We start from the raw sequence: 21,731 nt of genomic DNA, 5'->3' as shown, positions 1-21,731 counted from the left end.
GTTGCACTATCTCCAGGATCGGCCCACGTTAGTTAGCCCTATAATTCACTATAGCTACCTCAAGGATTGGCCCACGTTTTTAGGCTAGACGACGATGCTTCCAAAATGGTGCAAAGTCTGCCTATAATACTGTCGCATCAAAACGTACAACTAGACTCTGGTCACGACGGTGTTCAATTGAGATAATTAAGCACACTGTCGCGAGCAGTCAAAAACGAAGAGCGACAAAAGCCGAGAGAGAAAAAAAAAGAGGACCGATATAGCTTATCGTGTCCCACTTGAGTGCATTGACATGCACAGAAAAAGTCGCTTACACTTTATCTTGATTGCAAACAGCTGTTCGTGGGCGACAACAGATGGCCCCACTGCAGCAAGCGATCGAAGAAACGAAAACAAGCCAACCGCACGAACAAGCAGACAAGTGTCTGACGGGAAACCAACGAAGGACAATTGCGACTTTTTTTTCTCCCGTGTGCGGTTTGCGGTTGTTGGCCCGTCGCAAGAACGCTAGTCATGTCCAAGGTGAATTCGGAGCTTAGTTTGATCACCGCTACTGAAGCTCATATGACCGGCGACTATAATAACAAATTATATATTGCAGCCGGTTCTCCTGTGCAGTTTTCTCGGCTCCTGCTCCTGGCGCGTTCGCATTGGTGAGTTTCATGCAAACAGTGGCCTCGAAGCGGTTTTTTTTTGTACGCCTAGGCAATACCTTGTTGCGTGTTTTGCGAAACGACAAGGGCAAACAATGCCAATGCACTAAAAGATAATATCTGTCAATACGATGCTGGTTTCTCAAAACTTGGTCAGAAGTGCTTCTTATTAACTGCTGTCCATGCCACGCCTGTCTGATCCGCAGCATGTACAGCGGCGCTAAAGTAAAATTTGTATCCTGCAGTTTACCTGTAACCTACAAATATGATCACGTGCACCGTGCATGACTATTTTTTAAGTGGGCACGTGACTTAATAAAACAATATTTCTTTGCAGTACATATCTGAAACTTTCACGTCAGCTAGATTACTCGAAGAAGCCGATTTTTTATACTTTGTTTACTCTCGCATTAGCTGATCACAAATTCACTATAAGAATAATCATTCACTGTGGAATCGAGGTCGAGGCCAACCAGAGTTATGAAGACACAGACACAGTGCTTGTGTTGTGCCGACGCCTTCTTTCGTCTCCGTTTTCAGTGCGCTGTTGTTATTAGCCATGAACACCAATACCCACTCGCCAAGTTTTCCATCCTCTACAGTTGTGAAGTCACAGTCATATTTAGCAGGCAAGGGAAATACGTCCTGAAATTATGTGGTGAAACGCATCGATGCTTTGCGTGGTTAACATAGCGCTTTTCGGCGCAGATCTTGAGGATGCATTGCTCGAAACTGATGCATTTGTGTTTAACGGACACGACTTCGATCATCACTGCACTCGGCTTCAATGAAGGAGATTGGGGCATATATGTGGTCTATAATCATGCAATCTTATTGAATTTTAATGGTTAATTGTAGTTAACGTACACTCGAATTCGTCGTGTGAGTGTTCTCTTGAAGTAATCTAGCTTACATGACAGAACTGCACTATCTGCACAAAGAAAAAAAAAAGAATAGTTCTATTTTAAGTAAAAGGAACAGAAGAAAGAGGGATCTCCAGTTGATATATAGGTAGACATATTTCGGGAAGTGTGTATCGTCTGTATGTTGACCGATATGTTTATCACAGTCTTACAAGTGAAGAAGATTGACTTCGAATATCGGCCAGTGGAGCTGAAACCGAATGGGGAGCAGGTAATTCTTGTTTTAAATTCTGACAAACAATGATCGATATACTACATAACAGTTGTGCTTCTAGAGCTAAACGCCCAAATAGGATTTGCTTGACTTCTGATATATACGAATTCTGTGTACGAAGAAGCATGCGTGCTTTGACAAATTAACGTTTATCTGAAAAAAAAAAAAGATATTGGATGATGACACCAAGAATGATACCGTTCCAGACTTATACGGTGGAACCTCGTCATAATGAAGCCGCATACTCGACGCAGATACGTTCGTTATGTGCGATAGATCCTAAAGCATATATTTGTCACATGTCGATATCGGCGAGAAAATTTTAGATTCGTTATAACCGATAATTCGTTACTATCGTGCTTATTTAGATTCCGCTGTTGAAAAAGAAAAGGGGAAGGCGAGTGTCGAAACAAAGATAGGATAATAATTATTATAAATAAGCTGATGCGCATACGTGCTTAGATGTAATGATTAAGAAGCTAAGTAGTCGCTGTTTTCGTTGTTCCTTCTACTAACTACGATATTCCCCTTGTAGTTCAGTGTTATTACGCTGCAATGCCGTTTCACCAAGCGTACGTTTCTTTAGAGCCATTGAAAGAACCCGTCTCGGCACATCCGACCCCTTCAAGGCGATCGTACAAACTGAGCCTAATGGCTACCAGAACGCGTTTTTCTGCCAAACCACATCTACCAATCAGTTATTCTTATCAATTTACACTTTTCATTGCATCAAATGACTATGTCGAGGCGACGGCGACGTGACTAGTTCTTTTAATTGATTCTGAAGCTACCAATCATCTACGGTTACACTACTATAATGATTAAATGTTTTAACTTGAGCAATTATGCACTTATTTCCCAATTGCAAGGCATTACGGGACATAAAGGGTTTCTACAGGGTAGTTTCCAAAAAATAAAAAAAAATTACTTACGATTACGATGCTCCCTAATGCAAAAATTTGAGCGAAGTTTTATACGTGTTTCATTTCGCGATATATTAACACGATAGCGTTAAGGCCCCCGTGTCGCAGAAAATCCTCCGGTGCCGGCGTCGGCAAAAGCTTTTTTGAACCACCCATACCCAGGCCCTCCATGTAGCGCAAGGAAGTTACTGCACTAATTGTATTTCTCAAGCTAAAGTGCGTAGAAAAATCGTAAAGTACGACTTACACGCAACCTACAGACACGATAGCGTCGTATTGTAATTTGTATATACAAGAAAACAATTCTGTCACGCGAAAACTAAAACAAGCCCATTTTCCAGCGTTTCTACCATATATAGACTGCCCACGGCGACCGCCATTTGCGCGCGCCGGCGCGTGAACATCTCGGAGTCCACGGAGCCGCGCGCCCGTTTCCTTGAAACACTTCCAGATGGCGCTCACCTCCGCCGCATCGCGGCCCATGCAAGAGGCCGCGTTTCTACTAGAAAGCCCGCCTTCGTGCATAGCCTTCGGCGCGAGCGTTTCCCGGTAAACATTATGGTTACATACATACGCTGCAGTTGCCGGGAAGCGTGAGAATCAGTCAGGGATCTTTGAATGCTATCGCGTTCCGCCCTTAAGGCCGAAGCTTAAGCGCCCTCCAAATTTTTCGTTGGTGCAGACAATCTGTCTTGTGCGGCATGTTGCAAACTACTCGAAGTGTGGTACGACTGCCTCACTAATCTGGACATCGCGAGAGGCAGCGCGTGGGTGACGCGCGGACGCGATTCACAGCAGCCGCCGCCGACAAACCTCCCAGACCGAGCGCGCTACTCTGGCGCCATTTCGTAGCCCATCGCCGCCGCACTACACTTTTTCGCCATACCCTTCTACGCTTTCCTCCTCGCGTCTTTTAACTCCCGCTGCGCTCCGCGTTCGCTCTTTCATCCTTCGCTGAGCTCGTTCCCTCGGTTACGCCGACGCTGACGCTCGCCGCAGAAACGGGCGCCTAGGAGCTTCGCTCTAAAATGCTTACGCATTAAAGAAGTTTACAGCCTTTCGAGCTCGCCTTGTCCCTGAACAATAATCATCATCTGTCGCGTTCCTTGCCTTTCTTTACCGCATCGCACCTGGTACTTCCAGGTCACGAACGGCATGCACGATATCATTCTTGACAGGGAAGTAGCGAGAGCAGAGTTTTCAAGGAAGGGAACGCAGGCGAGACAGATTACGATTGTTCTTTGGGGACAATTACGATACGCCCCTAAGGATGTCAACCTTTTTTTATGGTCTGGCACACTTCACTCTCACACCTTTCGAACGATCATTTCTACTAGATTTCCACTAACTGACAAACCGTCATATCCACACATATGTAAATGGGCGGATTCTAGGTTAGCCTTACAGATAAGGAACCACTCTTGTAGCTTCGTGTATCTCGCTCTTCACAGACCTATCACTACGTGCTTGCACGGGGAAAATGTATCACTGCAGATTATCTTTATGCTAAATGTGGCGTGCGCTTATGGTGGAGAAAGTTCTTTATCACGCACTTGACTCGCTTAAGGTTTCCAGGGGTCCCGGAAGGACCGCTTTATGAATGTTCGCTCAAGGAATCTTCCGTGTTTTGCACCTTGATGTCCACATGAAAAAGCGTGCTGTGCAAGGATAACAAAATTGAAAGAAAAAAAAAACATCCGTCAGCTTCAATTCAACCTACCACAACCCTAGCACACCATCTGCTATGTACATATCCTGGTCTATACGCACTCCGAAAAATCTCCCTTGCTGGGCCACAGAGCCCAGTCGTTACGCTGATCGAATGACTGGGCCCTTCCAAGTTCCAAGAGGAATTCCTGCCCATCGGCCAGCCATGTATACAGCAGCTTGCTGCTATATCTGTTCAGGAACGAAATAATAGTTGACCTTATCGATTTAGGTAACTCGCCGGAAGACCACAGGGGTTTTGTCTTATTTATTCATCTTTAATAAACAAAATGACTTTGTTATAGCGAGGTTCGACGGTATTGCCAACCTTAATTATTGCTGCAGCACATGAGCCTGCTTGGGAACTGTAAGCTTCATTACGTTGATATCCTACAGCCTACTTCATGAGAAAACCATGTTTTCTACGTTGATTAACAAAACTCACTAGTTAAGTTAATTACACTTAAAGAGATATATAGCCAGAAATGAAGTCACATACACCGGCCCGTGTGTCAGCGAACACTTTCAAAAATTCTTTAAAATTCTTAACTGCTAGATAGCACAATTCTAGTCCTTGAGCTGGTCTACTCGAAGAGACGGACATCACCTGTATGGTAAATTGAAATGCATAATGGACAAATGAACACAGATGGACTAATTACGTATTTAACTAATTACCTTATGGCACATTATGCAATACACAACGTCTGGCCGTGGAGTTCGCCAGGCGGATCCACTTGGTACAAATTCTCAGGATAGCACAATTTGCGAGATATTAATTCCAGAGCTTTGCGAAGAAATACATTGGCGGTGCAGTTACTTTTGTGCTTCAACGCATAAAATGACGTTTTGCGAAGAAAGTAAGTCGAATGGCAGTGCATGTTTACCGCAAGGTTGATGGCGCGTATCTCGAAAATGATGTATTTTAAGCAATTATTTTCGAGTGGATATGCCTTGCAGTTTCACCGGTTACAATTTAAACATTGCAATATGTGCCATACGGTAATTATTATAAATTGAATTAGTATTATCTTTTGTTCATTAGTCTAGTATACATTCCAATTTATCGTGCAAGTAATATTCACCTCTTCGAGTAGACCAGCTCAAAGAATATAATTGTGCAACCTGCCGCAGACAATTTTTAAGAATTTTTTAGTGTTCGCTGAAACACCCGGTATAAAAAGCTGTTTCATCTCTTCTGATACAGTGCGCTTAGATGTTAATTGGGTGTTGTCACTTTGATCACATGTTGTCCTCACTTTCAGAAAACTGCAAAATTCAAAACGGTGAACCCAATGGGCCAGGTTCCCGTTTTGCTAGCCGACGGAAAGCCCATCAGCCAATCGGTAATGCGACACACTTCCCGCGCCAATTTTTTTTTTCGGTCTTTGGTGGATCCATGCATGCTTAAACAAGCTACTGCTTTGTGCAAGATAATTCATTGGTCTTACATTGAATAACATCATGCAAACCTTGGTTTCCTACAATAATTATTAGAGGGAATTATAACGCTAGTGTATAATGGGAGATAGGCAATTGCGGAGGTTTAGCCAGCATCGGAATGATGGTAAGCACATGGATTAGCTTAGACTGCGCCCTGGCTTCAAACGACTTTGTGACTTTTGCAAATTGGTCATTTTCAACAAAATACTCACCGCAGGGGCGTCTGCGTCAGCAGGCGTTTGGTGTTTTGCAACACCACGGACCCGAGCACATGCGGGTCGGACCCTCCCACGCTGACCATGCGCGGCTTAACCGTGTACAGTGAAAAGGGGATCGCGCGGGTCGAGCCGATGCTGAGTGCTTGGACCCTCAAGGCCCCTCGGCGCAGGCAACGCGCCCCTTTAGCCTCGGCTTCACGTACACTGTAAAATATTTTACACCCTTTTTCACTTTTAAGGGTGTAAATTATTTTGCAGTGTAGGCGGCACCCCCGGAGTGACCCTCCCGGGTGAAATCGGTAGTTGCCTTTTCCTATACTCGTGTCCAGTCTTCGTCTTTCTCTCTCGCTTTTAATCTTTCTTGTGTTCCCCTTTCTTCTGCATTCCGATTTTCTAGCCATCGAGAATTAATCCTGTGTGAGTAGCCAATCTAGCTTATGTCATATTCGGTTATAGTGGTAAATTACAGCTGGCCTTTGCAGGACCTGTTTCACAGGTACTGCAGCATTTCCTACGGTGGGTGGCTGGCGTTATTGTCGAAAAATACGCTCACTTATGACTGGTTCCTTCCCCCCGCTACCTGGTCGCTCCCACACCGATGATGCCTTCGAGTTCTTTGGCAGCGAAAAAGAATCCTTCACCCGATTTCACGTCACGCACTCTGAAAAACCAGAAAAACAAGTACGAACAATCTCAACTTTTCTTGTTTCAAGATCTCTAACTGAGGTACTTGGACCAGGTTATAAAGCCTCAAAGATGGCTAACGTATATCTACTGTTGGAACAAAGCAACACGATAATTTGTCTAATTAGTACATATATGATTTCGAGGTGTTCCAGTGACAGTGACCCCACACTGAACAATGAACACTACCCGTAGCGTAGTTTCCGACGCTAATCTGACGGAGCTGACTGAAGCTGAACTACTAGAAGGTTGGAGCGATCAGAATGTGATCAATGTCAAGTGGATCAAGATGAGGCGTGACGGAAAAGCGATTGAAATTAAGCACCCGATTCCAACTTTCGGACAAAGTGTGCTGCCTGAGGCCATTGACGCAGGGTACATCAGGGTATACCGTACATACCCAATTCTCTCTGATGCTTTAAATGATAAAGATTCGACGACAGTTCACAGAACTGCCGAGGCCGACTAACCTGCGCCAAATTTTGTGCCCACGAGCATCCATCTGAATCCTGTGAAAACGCTCCACACTGTATAAACTACGATGGGGGAGCACGCCGCCTACTAGTGATCCTGCCAGTCGTGGAAGAAAGAGAAGGAAATAGTTACACTTAAATTCAAAGAAAACATTTAAATTAAAGAGGCCCGCAGGTGGCCGGTATCGTATACTTGCCAAAGAATAGCTTTGCCGAAGCGGCGCGTCAGGGGGCAGCGCCACGATGGCTTCGGCGGCTCTTCGGCTCGCACACAGTGAACCGGCGGTGACGCCATCTGCTCCCTCGGCTGCGGCTAGCGCTGCAGCCGCAGCCGAGGGGGCAATCGTCGAAGAAGATGGGGCCATTGACCTCCGGGTTGGTGGCCTCGAGGGCCTCTTCTCTGGAGACGAGGTCTTCAGGTCAAACACTGCGCTCGCAAGAGCGCCTGTCCAGCGCCTCGTAAGAGCTGATGGACATGACCAGGCAGACGGCGCCGCCAGCGCCTAAGGAGCAGCAAGATTCCTGCGGTTGCCCCCCAAAAAGAAAAATCGCGCATCACAGGGCCCGACAAGGGCTGTGATGTTCAAGAGACACACCTTAAATCTACACAGTCCAGCCTTCTCCGGCATTACGCCATTTTCCGGAAACACCGATACTATGCTCTCGCGTCGCCCGGTGGTGTAGCAATAATTGTAGACAAGTCTGTAGCTTGTCAACATGTTGTCCTTCAGACGGCTTTTGAGGCAGTGTCAAATCGGGTATTCCTTTTATTAAATGGGGGGGGGGGGGTCACTGTATGTTCTATATCATGCCCCCAAACTATCATCTCAGAAAACCCGATTTTTATAATCTCGTTGATCAGCTTCCGGAACCATAAATATTTGTGGGCGATCGGATCAAGTATGCTGCCTGAGACCACTGAGGCAGGGTACATGAAGATCAGGGTAGACCGTACATACCCAATGCTCTCTGATGCTTTAAATGCCAGCGATTTGGCTACAACACGCTGTGGGGAGACTCGTGATGTGACCCGAGAGGCCGACTTGTAGAAAAGGTTCCTGTTAACTCTGGTGCGTACCTCTTCAATAAGGAACCAACATTTTACAATCTTTATCATAATTCATATGCGTCAACAGACCTGTCGACTGGCTCTTCCTCTCAATTCCCTGGCTTCCAATGACATGTAATCAAAAATTCACTTGGGAGTGACCACTTCCCAGTAACCATAAACCTAGTAAAACAACATGGCTCTCCTCCACATGTCCCTCGCTGGAAACTAGCCGAGGCTAATTGGAAATGCTTTAAGGAATCCACCTATATATCACGAAATATATAAGTAATTTTAGCATAGATCATGCCGTGTCATATTTTACCGCTTTTATCATCCCTCGAACAAAAGGTCGTTCATGTGGAAGACGAGTTCCCTGGTGGAACAATGCAGAAAAGCACGGAAGAAGCAAAGCAAAGCACGGGGCATTCTGCGCTGATACCTAACTGCACGAAACCTTGTTGAATTCAAACAGTTTAAATCGAAGGGAAGGCGCACGCGACGGCAGGCTAGGAGAACAAGCTGGGAGAGGTTTCTGTCGGGAATAAATTCTTATACACAAGAAACAAAACTGTAGAATGCGCTCAGAAGGCTAAGGGGGCAGGAACTGCATCCGCTTCCCTCGGTAAATAACCAAGGTAACGGGTTAGAAGACCAGGCAGACACTCTTGGAACAAATTTTCAGTATGTATCTAGCTCCGCACACCATGCACAAACAGTCCTTAAACACAAAGAAATAAAAGAGCACAAGACGCTGTACCGAAAATGCACAGGAAGCGATTTATATAACCACCCATTCAACATTGCTGAGCTTAGAGCAGCATTGGACGTCTGCAAAAGCTCTGCGCCGTGAGCAGACAGGATCACGTATAACATGATCAAGTGCACGCACACGGACACATAAATTACATGGAAATGAAAGTGGATGAAAAAAACAACTCGCCGCAAGTGGGGAACGATCCTACAACCTTCGCGTCGTTCACCACCTGCGGCGAGTTGTTTTTTCATCCACTTTCATTTCCATTAATTTATAGTTTCTTTATTTTATTTATTAAGCACAAGTAATTTCCCCTATGTTGTACTTGGTGTCAGTGTTTGTTGGCCTCTTATAATATGATTAATAAAAATGGAACCCCTAGGTTAACCCCCTTTCTTATCGTTTATGTCATAATTACAGACTCTCTAAGCGTAGTAAGAGCTCTAGTGCCTTTACTGAAACATAATAATCCAGTAGTCAATGACCTTTACTCATGTCTGTGTACTATGTATGCATGTAACCAACACACATCTATCGTAGTATGTTGGGTGCCAGGCCACAGAGACATAGTGGGCAATATGCTTGTAGACGAACTTGCTACATCCATAACAGCGAGAGCCTGTAACAGCGCCATATAGCTATCTCTCCCACAGACTTGAAGCCTTTCTTGCGCAGACCGCTGAGAAACTTTTGGCAATCCATCTGGGACCGTGAAACCTCTAATAAACTTCATTTAATTAAGCCACACGTACGAAATTGCCCTTCGGTAACAAAAGCGCGACAGACTCGTGTTCTGTCGACTGAGAATAGGATACAACACGTTCTTACGTGTTGTGTCATTCTTACCATGGCAGAGAAACCCCTACGCGAAGTGGCGCGAGCCATTGGGGCCCTCAACTAAGGGTTCCACCTTACGAGAAAGTTTCGCCACCTCATAAGAAATAAATTTTCTGTCTCTCTCTCTCTCTTTCTTACCATTCTGTGGTAGCTGTGGTGAAAGGCTGACCGTTCTCTACGTCTTGGTGGAGGGACTGGAAGCAGAAGCTGAACGAAAAAAGCACTTTCCTTTTGCCCACCAATGCCACATTCCCCTTCATCCGGTATTGTTTCTTGAAGAAGAACCAATTTGTGACCATAAATCAGTTTAAAAATTTTTACAAGACGTTGAATTATTGCACGTTATATGCCCACGAGATTCGTAGCACGACCTCTCACCAGGGGCTGCTGCTGCGATAGTAACGACTTGCACGGCACATGCCTCCTGGACCTTGGGCTTAAGGGCCCTGGTGAGGCAGTAGTGCTACTTGTAGCGACGTACTTTAGTATATCGTCTGTTCACCATATATCGTTTTTCATAGCATATGTCATGTCTTATGGTCTAGTTTTATTGCGTATATATTTATGCACCTTTCAACGAATACTTTTTAGGCCTTTATACAGCCGCGTTTCATCCACGTCTGCATATTCATTATTCATATATTAATGACAGCAGTTGTCATGGGCTTGGCGTTCCTTGGCCACATCTGGTCCTTGCGTCAATAAACTTCGATAATAATCATCATCAACAACAAAATACTGCACTAAAATGAACAATATGCCGGGATTATGCATGCGCGCAGAAGTTTATAGCCTTCGTGCATCTAGAAAATGTGATTGCTTGGAAATGTAGAAAGCTAAAGCATCCAAAAGAACTTCTGAAGGCACCAGCACACAGCTGTAGACAAATACACGTGCTACCCATGTCTCATGATTGCCGCACCAGATTTCACTCTAATAATTTAGGTGGAAAACTTCATGGCGCAAACAAACGTCATTATATCGTGTGGACTTGTATGTGCTATGGTTTTGCTGCGAAATTTGAAGAATAAACTGGTCGTTCATTTTTCTCCGGCAGCAATCGCTGTTTTTCCGGAAAATAAATTCAAATAATGCTGAGCCTCGTTGTAACGAACTGAAATTGGACACGAAACTTCCTTCGTTATATCTGATATTCGTTTTAAGCATATATTCATTGCATGGGGATATTAGTGGGGAAGTATTTTGTATTTACTACGTTATATTCTACATTACGTTACATCAGCATCCGTTATATCAAGGTTTGGCTGCCGATTGTTTAAAAAAATGCTTCAGCACTCTAAACTGATTTCGGTGCCATCCATACAGTGTGCCCTCTTAGCTGTACCGCACAGCTATAGGCCGTTGACATTTGGTGCGCAGGTGGCCATCATGGAGTACTTGGAGGAGACGTATCCGGAGCCGAGGATGCTGCCCGCAGACCCTTATTTGAGGGCCAAGGTTAGCATGTGATTTAACTTTTCAGGGACCGACTTCCCCTTTTTGCTGAACCGCAGCACCGCATTTTGTCTAGTACCTGCCGTGGTGGCTGAGGGGACATGTGGAATTGCTCTGCATGAGGACGAGGTCGGCCGGAGGCCTGGGCCGCTTTCCTGTGGACGCGGAATATTAAAAAAAAAATATGCTCGTGTACGATGCTTAGTGTGCACGTTAGAGAACCCCAGGTGGAGAAAATGAATGCGCAGCCCATCCGGTACGGTGAACTTCGTGACCCGCATTGTGCCGTTTTTGGAAGTTAATTAAGCGCCGTAATTTTTTTTTAATTTGGTGAAGCTGATGATTAGGCAAATTGGTTGACATTCATCGTGGCAAAGGCATGCGCTGTTGATGTGCAACAGGGAGGATAGGCACCGGCTCGCAAAAAACAACTCGCCGCAGGTGGGGAACGATCCCACAACCTTCGCGTTGTTCACCACCTGCGGCGAGTAGTTTTTTCATCCACTTTCATTTCCATTAATTTATAGTTTCTTTATTTTATTTATTAAGCACAAGTAATTTCCCCTGTGTTCTCGTGTTTAATTTAGCCAAGGTTTATAAATATGCCGAGGCGCTCTAGGAGGACGCTATTGAATGCATATTGTTGGCTATTGTATGGAGCAAGTCACAATATCTTTCTTTATATTGTGCTTTAGTGCTTAACTAATCAAGATTATTCAACTGACTTCGCAAGCAATAACTTTGGGCGAGAACTTGCATGAGAAAGTTGTAGAGCGTTCTGGAAAGCATCTGCTTCAGCAGCTTCTGACCTCGTACTTGTTACGTAATTGTTTTTTTCTCCGTCTTAAAGTAAGCTCGCGGAACATAAAAAAAAAAAAAGAGCACGGGACGTGCCTACGGTTGGCAACTGTCCTGACTTTAAAGCAAATGTCCCGAAGTGCCAAACGAACCACACATTTAGCCTGGTGTGCTGCTGCTTAAAAACTGATAGGGAAGTCACACACAAATCCTCAACCTTCGCGTAATGTGATAGTTGTGTATTGCGAAGGTTACGGGTTCGGCTCCCACCGGCGGCAAGTTGTACTTTTTCGTTCACTTTCATTTCCCTTTAGCTCATCATTTCTGCACTCCAACACTGTCATAAAGTTGGGACCTATTCATGGCACAAAAAGCATTTTTCGCAGCCATTTTGCTCCTCGCAAATGTAAACATTGGAACCACCTTCCCGCTGATATCGGAAATACTACTGACAACAACCTTTTCATGGAAATTTAACTAACATTTGTATAGAAAGAAACCTCTTGTATTCTAGCATTGTTTTTTTAGTATTAATCGCTGCATTTTGTTTCTTTCATATGTACCACATTTTCCTTTGTATTCATTTTGTATTCACTTATTTATTGACGTTTCGGCTGTTGGACCAGCGAAACGTCAGCGAAATATACGGTGCAAATCTAACGTACGTCGTACTCTCTCTCTCTCTCTCTCTCTCTCTATATATATATATATATATATATATATATATATATATATATATATATATATATATATATATATATATATATATATATATATATATATATATATATGTATATATATATAGTGTGTGTGTGTACTTGCTTCATCACGCATGTTTTGCAAGTTTTCAACCCTGCAATAGGTTAGACGTCATAATACCTAGCCTTTTTTTTACTACGCGATGCCAGCCAAGTTTGTTTTGCGTCGTGACGTCAAGATATAATGTCAATAGCGTCAAACAGCGTTTTGAAGTCAATTGACACTAATATCAAATTAAAATATGTTTTCATGTTTAATAAGTGACGCGTACGATCGATAAGCTTGTGGAAGAGCATGTACAGCTTTGAAAATATGTGTCAGCGCTTCTTCAACGTATAGTGTTGCATTAGTATTACAATGACAAGAAAATGTTCGTGTTAACAGTGCTGCATCCTCGCGGTGGCATCACCCATGAAGCGTAACGATGTGATACGTTGCGTAAACAGTTCAGAACTGCAAGGCATTCCACTGAAGCTTGCATCCAAGAAGACAAAGCAAGAACATGTATAACGAAGTTCACAAATGAGACGTTGAGTACTAAGGTGTTTGCCCTCTTTGTTCTTCCTGTTCTTGGGCTGTGTTCTCGTGTTTAAAACATGGCCGACGATCCCAGATCAATGCCTTCCTTCAAATTACCCCACTTAAGCACGTTAGGTTTGTCCGGTTAAGCAGTAATACGCACTCCTCCTCTGCAGTGTCGAGAGGTTGTGGAACTGATCGTTTCGGGAGTCCACCCTCTGCAGAGCCCCAGCATGATCCCCTTTCTCGGCAAGGCTGAATGGAAGAAGTGGGCCGACCGCGCCATCACTCGTGGCTTCGCAGGTTAGTGAGGTAAAAAAAAAAAAAAAAAACTTCAGCTAAACCGGAAGGCCGGGATGTATGCATGTCGGCAGTGTGCTTTGCGTCTTGTCAATGTGAAAACTGACAGGACAAAGGCAGGCTGCACGTGAGACGAATTTCGGACTTGGCAATGATCGCCGAAAGAATGGATGTTTATTTCTCTTGCATTTATCGAGTCGAACATTCTCAGTACTTTCACAGGTGTCATTCAAAGCCTTTCGTAGTTACTCAAGTCCTTTTTTGCAGTATATGGTCGCTGTATCAGTGCCAGAGAAAGACATGCTAGATTTTTACGGAATCTGTGTCTCGCGCTGAAGCCACAAAAGTTTGAATGATTCATGCAGATAGGGCTGTCTTCAGCAAATGCCTTTCATAGGCTGCGATATTGTGTCATATTTTACGCGAAACACCTTTGAAATCGGTCAGTGGAGATCAATTGCTAAAACAGCATGTAAGGAAAACATGTTTTAGCATCTAATGAATACATTGTTGCGCCAAAAAAGGAAAATAAAGACTTGGGAGGGAGAGTACGAAACGACAGATTGAGCGCTGAACTTCAACTGATTTTATTCTTACAGCAGGGCAGGGAACAAAATCAGTTAAAGTTCAGCGCTCAATCTGTCGTTTCGTACTCTCCCTCCCAAGTCTCTAATTTCCTTTTTTGGCGCAACAATGTATTCATTAGATCCCAACCAACTCGCCCAGAAACAAGTTCTCATGTTTTAGCATTATCGCGTATATTTCTTGCAACCACACTAATCACGCGCCTTACTTTCTTATCGTCGTGTAGGAGAAGGAAGCTATTACTCGATCATGCATGTGTCGCGTGTACAGCTGCCGTATTTGTTAAAATAAGTACTTCTTTTAAGAAAACGTTGTTTTATGCTTTGAAGCACAAAGTAACTGGAACATCAATGCATTTCTTCTGACACTGAAATTTTATATCTTGAAATTGGCGCAGTCCAGAGAATTTGTTCCAACTGGATACGACTTGCGAACGCATCGGCTGTAATTCATAGATTTAAATATGTGCCGGAAAATAATTAATTAAAAAGGTATTGAGCATAAGCATGTTAATTGTTTAATAAAACATTTTGATTTCTCGTAAAACTAATGCCCGCCTCATCGAGTAATTTTGATGAAGGGTCTTTAGAATTATGCTATCTGCGACAGGCATTTTTTAATAATTTATATCGCGGGGGCCGCCGAGGACCTTCTCCGTCGGCGTCGCGACCTCTGGGAGGCGGCTCTCAAAAGTTCGGAGCTGGAAGACCAGCTCTGGGCCATCCGGCAAGCCGAAGGTGCCGCCCGAGTCCAAGGACTTCGAGCCGCCACCTGAGGCCACCACAACCGAATCTGCTGGACCATTTTTTCTATAAAGTCTATTTTCTTCTTTTGAAAAAGACACCCGCTATAGTGTCATTAATGAAGAAGAACAAGCACAGCGAATTATTATGCAGGTTTCATAGCAAAGATGTCACTTATGCAGTCGAGAGGTTCAAACAGTAAATTTTTCTAAACGAATTGACTAGGAAGCAAATTGAATATTTTCTTGTTAGAAGGAAGCCTCGCTCTAATGAAAACTTGATGTCTGCAAACTGATGTCTTCAATACTAAAGCAATACTTTACGTAAATTTACCTGCCAAATCAGCAGGTTCGTAGTGGACTCCTGGGTTCTTTAAACATCACAAGAACTAATAACCATTATTGTATAATGGAAAAAGTAATATATAAATATTTCGAATAATATACACAAATCATTGACACAGCCTATTTGTTTCATATCTGAAATTTCGAATATTCATGCAACTCTGTCGTATGGACATCTGACAGTATACCGTACTTACTCGCCTAATGGACGTATTCGCTTATTAATGCACTTCCCTAGCTGGTCACCAAATATTCTTCCGCCCACCGCCACCACCTTCTCGCAATGATCGCACCTGCCACTTGGCACCGCCAACGCTTGCCTATTTTTTAGATTTCAACTGATGGTGATTATGATGATGATCATCATCATCATCATGGTGGGCGACCACGGATGTCGCATCGCCGGATATTCCCTAGCACCACTTGGCGTTCCCTGCGGAAAGCCAATATTCCTCCTTTTTTCCGCGCCGTTGGCCGTGTCGACACAGGCAAGGAGTAATCGGACTCTATGCCAGAACGGGGCGGTACGCAAGCGACGTCACTGGATTCAAGCTGAAAGCTTGAGAGGTGCTTTGGTGTATGGCAACCGCGCATCGGTCAAGTACTTCAGCTTCGATGAAGTGCGTATTCTATATCGAAGGTGGTAGCACGAAAAGTTGAAGCCTACGTGAAAGACAGGCTGTGCTCGTCGACTTGCAATTGAAAGCAGGGCATTCCGACTACAAACTTCAAGGTGAGCAGCGGCTGGACGATGCCCTTCATGTAATCCAGGGTGATCATCATCTGAGGTCAGAGGAAAGATTAAGAAGCTAGAGGCTTGTGGAGCTGTTATGTGCGTGGAGCCTAGAGAGAGAGAGGGAGGGAAGAGATTTAACAAATATTTAAATCGTGCCTGGATCTGTGCTCTAGGGTGACAGTGGAGAGCCGTCCTCGATGATGGTAAGTGGACAAATGGTTGAGTAGACTTGTCCAGCGTGAAAGATTTTTTCCGACACTGTCATAAAAAGATTAATGAGAATTAGCAGCTCAAACTCGCTTGAAGCCACAGAGGACCGCGTGTTAAGGGACAGTGCTATATTGAAGCTGAAGTGCCCTAAACGTATGGCTGGAAGTTTAGATTCGTCGTTTATATATTCTGGTTCACAATGAGAGTCCTCAAGGTGAGAGAAAAGACTCGATCGTCTTCCGTCTCTGATCGACTTCCGTCTCTGTTTGATTTGATTGGTATTGGCATTGGTATACGTAATCTTAGTGCACCGTAGATTAGGCTTAGTCATGGCCAAGAAAAAAAATAATGCTGCAAATTAAGTCCCACTTAATGAGCGCACTCCCTCAATTGCGTCAACATTGGGGGAAAATTTTTTTCGTTATGCGAGCGAATACGGCCTATGCTGTCCGCTTAATTCAAGCAATATTTTGTGCCATCCAACTTCTTCTATTAGAAAAGGACTTCTTCTTGGGCAAGTTGGTGCTTAGCTTTCCTAGGTATACTTTGTGGCGCAAAATACATTTCTTGCAAAGGGACAAAAGAAAGGAAGACAGTGAAGCGCCAATTAAACTACCAACTGTTTAATGACAGCTTGAAGAAACGTATAGAAGAAAAGACAGCTTTCGCTCATGCGCAGGGAGTCAAGGTTTGACAGAACAACATGGTCATGATCACATACTTTAGATAAAGCACATTTCTGCGGAATATAATACGATAGATGTATCGCTGACACATCCAGACCCTTTCTTTTTAATACAAAACGCTTCCAACAACTCCCTTGCCGTTTGGCCCATATACTTGTACCAAGAATCAGTACTCGCTCAAAGCATGGCGTACAACGACAGGCTTTACAGTGCGCAGGAAGATGCGCCTTGTCACACTTACCGATACTATTAGCGTGCTCCCTCAGTCTGTCATCAATACAACGTCCCGTTTGTCCGACGTATGACTTGCCGCAATCTAGGGGTATCTCGTAGACCACCCCTTCAACACAGCCCCTGAAATGTTTGGCGTGTTGCTTCTGGTGGCCCCGCGGTCCTTCGCGTGTCATCCGGGGGCACAATTGAGCTAATTCGTTGGGAGCCGAAAAGACAACCGGAATGCCATAGCAGGAGGGACTCGACCACGGAATCAACTGGAGAGACTTTTAAAAGCAGGCTACCCTCTGTCTGTCTTAAATTCCGTGGTCGAATCCCTCCTGCAGAAGCTAAAAACTACCGCTGCGAGTGTGAAAACGCACGTGAAGGAAAGGGAGCGTGTGAAACCAGAAGTAGTACCTTATGCGCACCGTGTGAGCCATAACCTCAAGAAGGTAGCTACCAGATATGGCATTCCGGTTGTCTTTTCGGCTCCCATCAAGTTAGCTCAATTGTGCCCCCGGATCAAACGCGAATTGGGTTAGCGTACCAACTCGCCCAACTTACAATCCTATTCTTTTTATTGAGTTGGCTACCCTTGAGATAATACCTCAGGAACTTCTGACTCTTCGTTTTCCTTTAACTTATCTCATGTGCAGCCGCTCACGTGCACGAAAATTCAAAATTATCAGTTACACAATTCTCCTATGTTTCGTTCTTGCTTCGTTACTTGCAGCCCTGGAAACCATCCTTGCGGAGACAGCTGGCCGATACTGCTTCGGAGATGAGGTGACATTCGCGGATGCCTGCCTCTTACCTCAAGTGCACAACGCATACCGCATCGGCGTTGATCTAACGCGCTTTCCAACGCTGCGGCGGATTTACGAGGCACTTTAGCAGCACCCACTTGTTAAGAAGGCTGATCCGTCGTGTCAGCCAGACACCCCTCCGACGGGAGTTCCAAACACATTTGACCTCTTCAAGGAGCCAGGGGATCAACAGCAGTAGGAAGCAAGTTGAAGTGTATGTGTTGGTGAAATTAAACAGTCGATTTAAAGGTACTTGCGCTCCAAGTTGTGAGCTGTGTTGCTCCACCACAATATATAACATGGCCGATATTGTAGTGTGGACATATTATATGAGAGGAAAATTAAAAGAGGATCAAGACTGAATTACAGAGAAGTTATTTGTGACGTACTCTGGGTAATACAGTAAAAAAAAATATGCATCAACAGAAGATACATGTGTTCGTGTCTGTGGTTTCAGAAATGTATAGTAACTCGGTACTGAAATTGCTGAGCGGTGTCGATTTCCGGCTGAACCATCCGGCGACAACCATCAAAGAAGGGCATAACGTCATCCTCAGATTCTCAAAGCACTTTCAGGCGGCATCACGAGCTACGGCAACTGTAGGCTATTATAGCAGGCTCGTTGCCATGAATTGGAGACTGGATTGTGGCACTGGCCATTTGCAAGAAAGTAAGCTGAAGGGAACCGCTTCTGCGTGTGTTTGGTGCCATCTAAAAACATGGTGTCTACAGCACAATGAATGAATGAATGAATGAATGAATGAATGAATGAATGAATGAATGAATCAATCAATCAATCAATCAATCAATCAATTAAATAATTATGTTCTGTCAGAGAGCTTATCTAGCGCCCTAACTGGGTAAAGAGAGATGGGTTATGGAACGGGAGAGCATGTGGCAGCGAGAATCCCCTTATATAATTGTGAACCTCAGTCAAATGAGCATGCTGCAGAAAAACCAGCGCCACCTGCGTGGCTTTGGCAGCTTCAGGGAGTGACCCAGCACTTCTAGCACTTGACAGCTCAACTCCTCCAGCGTGGACCTGCGCTGCTGCACACATTCTCGAGAGTCTCCGAAATTCATTCATTCATTCATTCATTCATTCATTCATTCATTCATTCATTCATACATTGCACTGGGTATAGCTCTTTCGTTCTTCCACTGTGAAAAGGTGCGTGTATTAAACGGGTAAGAGAAAGGGGATATATAGTTTGTCATAGGGTGTCTCGATGTGCACTCTAGGGCGAGCGCATTGATGCACCCTAGTTTAGCAATGAGAAACATGCAGAAAGGTCGGGCTGAAGCACATTCTTCCAGCCATGCTATACTCTGCACTGCAGAAAGGAAAAACATAGGTGAAGAAAGGGAACTGCATGATGTCTGTTTATGAGAGCTAACGAAAGAGGTTCAGCAATGTACAAGCACATACTTAACAGGCCTGTCTAAAGCTTAAGTCCAAACCTATAGTTAAAAGGCTTGCATATAGACTAAAAACTAGATTTAGCCATAACAAAAATACTTTCTGATCGTGTGGGGCTGGCATAAACTTGACATAATTTCAAAGTGCAAGGGCGGATGCTCTAGGAAGCACAAATTGGCTACTAGCTAGCTTGATGCAATTTGACTAAGCTAGAATGAGCTAGCGCTGTGTCAAGCTATAGGTTATAGACATCTTCAATGCGGCTAGCACTCGATATGTCTACAACCCATACGGCTCTAGCCATTGTGATGACCTTTAATTAGACATAGTCTGCGAAAAAATTCACAGCCGTTGCCAGGGGCGCATCCAGGTAGCATCAAAGGGGTGCCTCTCTCAAACGTACGCAGAAAAGAGGGGCGGAGGGGGGGGGATTAATTCACGCTCAGATTTTTCACGCTCAGCTGCTCAGTCTGTGCAAGGGGTGGAAGGGTGCGGGGTTAGGGAGTACTCTTCAAGTGTCCACCTTGTGCACACGTCCATTTCGTCTGCTGCTGAAGTTCTGATTACCTGGGCTGGCGACCGGCGTGAGAAGGAGACAGGCACCTCCAGCCAAACAGTGCTTCAGCAGCAAACAAAATGGACATGACCACTAGGTCATTAGGCGGACACACACTCTCCTCCCCCCCCCCCCCCCCCCCAGGTCTCCTAAGAAAATTAAACGAAAGTGGTGTCAAGAAAAGCATATGTGCGACTAAGACGCGCCACCTGCCGATGGGCATTCCCTTTTCATTTCGTATTACTGCAGCCTGTGCGTGTGTGTGCCAAGAAATTGAAAAAAAAAGAAAACATCCGCTTGGGTGTGGTAGGCACGAGGTGCTTGCTCCTGCAGGGAACAGCGTAGCAAACGACGCTGGCACTGTAGAGTGGTTTGTGTGCCTTCACTTACTATACTGCCCGTTTCGCATATTGGCGCTGTTATAACGCGCTGACATGATATGCGGTCGGTTCTTGCGCGAGTCTTTGAGGAAATATCAGGCGTTGCCTGGGATGCTATTGTCCTTAGTGAGGTTAGAAGTACTGACGAGGCCTATGTAGTGCTGAGTAATGGCCACGTCTTCTGTTACAAAGGTCATCCAGATAGGAGAGAATACGGGGTCACTCATTCATAAGAATATAGCCGGCAACAATGGTGAATTCTACAGCATTAATGAGAGGGTAGCAACCGTCGTAATAAAACTAAAAAAAATCAAATAGAAGGTATAGAGTAATAGTATAATACAAGCTGACGATCCAACCTCCAGTCATGGTGATCATGAAATAGAACAGTTTTATGAAGATGGTTGAATTAGCATTGATAAAGGTGCAAACTCAGTATACTGTAGTCGTGGGCTACTTCAATCCAAAAGTGGGGTAAAAGCAGGCTGGGGAACAAGCAATTGGCAACTATGGCATCGATTCTAGGAATATTAAAGGAACGATGCTGGTAGAATGCGCGGAAAGGAATAGATTCCGAATGATGAATAATTTCTTCAGGAAGCGCAGCAACAGGAAACGGACTTGGAAAAGCCCTAATGGAAAACAAGAAATGAAACAGATTTAATACTCTCTGACGGTCCCAGCATAGTGCAGGACGTAAAAGTGTTCGGTAAAAGGCAGTGACCATAGGTTAGTAAAATCTAATTTGAAGAGAGAATGAACAAAATTAGTAACCTAGACCTGGTAAGGGTAGAAGTAGAAGAATTCAGGCTGGTGCTCGCAAACAAATACGCAGCTTTAGAATAGGAAGATGAAGATTAATTGAATGAACCTGTACCTAGACTGATTTCAGAAGCAGCAATTCAAGTAGGAAGAATGTACCAAGATAACCCGCAAGTGACATTTTCCAACAGAAGACCTAGTAAAGCAACTACAAAGCATAAAAGAGTGTAACTGAAGAGATCGGATATGATTCGCTGAACTGTCAAAGTTGATAAACAAGATGAAAGTAAGCGCTATTCGAAATTATACCGTGGGAAAAATTGAAGCAGCAATAAATAAATGGCCACAGCATGAAGTCAGTGAGAATAAAACTTGGCGTAGGACAGGGAAATGTGAATCAAAGAAAAGCAGGGTAATGTTATCAGCACTTTTCAAGATATAATATAAACAGCAGAAAAATTCTATACTTTCCTGACCCAGAGCAGCCACGTAACCTTCGTTGAAAGTAATGATGAAAAGGGCACAGATGCTCATTCTATAACTGGCGACGAAGTTAGAAAGGCAAGAAATTTCTCG

General features: G+C 44.3%; 1 protein-coding gene across 1 annotated transcript; it reads left to right on the top strand.

Moving 5' to 3' along the window:
* The first annotated feature begins 406 nt into the window (after positions 1–406).
* Positions 407–18,289, top strand: LOC126533864 (maleylacetoacetate isomerase-like). Its single transcript, XM_050181060.3, has 7 exons — positions 407–522; positions 602–653; positions 1,723–1,787; positions 5,686–5,766; positions 11,261–11,338; positions 13,588–13,714; positions 17,965–18,289. The coding sequence occupies exons 1-7, from the start codon at positions 514–516 to the stop codon at positions 18,123–18,125; spliced, it is 573 nt and encodes a 190-aa protein (XP_050037017.1). The 5' UTR covers positions 407–513; the 3' UTR covers positions 18,126–18,289.
* The last annotated feature ends 3,442 nt before the right edge of the window (positions 18,290–21,731 follow it).

This window comes from Dermacentor andersoni, chromosome 7 (genome assembly GCF_023375885.2).
Source record: "Dermacentor andersoni chromosome 7, qqDerAnde1_hic_scaffold, whole genome shotgun sequence".
Lineage (NCBI taxonomy): Eukaryota > Metazoa > Arthropoda > Arachnida > Ixodida > Ixodidae > Dermacentor > Dermacentor andersoni.
The sequence above is the reverse complement of the archived record's forward strand: the minus strand, read 5'-3'. Positions and strand labels throughout refer to the sequence as shown.

Coding starts and splice junctions, on each gene's coding strand:
- LOC126533864 (XM_050181060.3), top strand. Junction 1,788..5,685: donor TGAAACCGAATGGGGAGCAG/GTAATTCTTGTT, acceptor CCTCACTTTCAG/AAAACTGCAAAATTCAAAAC. Junction 13,715..17,964: donor CATCACTCGTGGCTTCGCAG/GTTAGTGAGGTA, acceptor CGTTACTTGCAG/CCCTGGAAACCATCCTTGCG.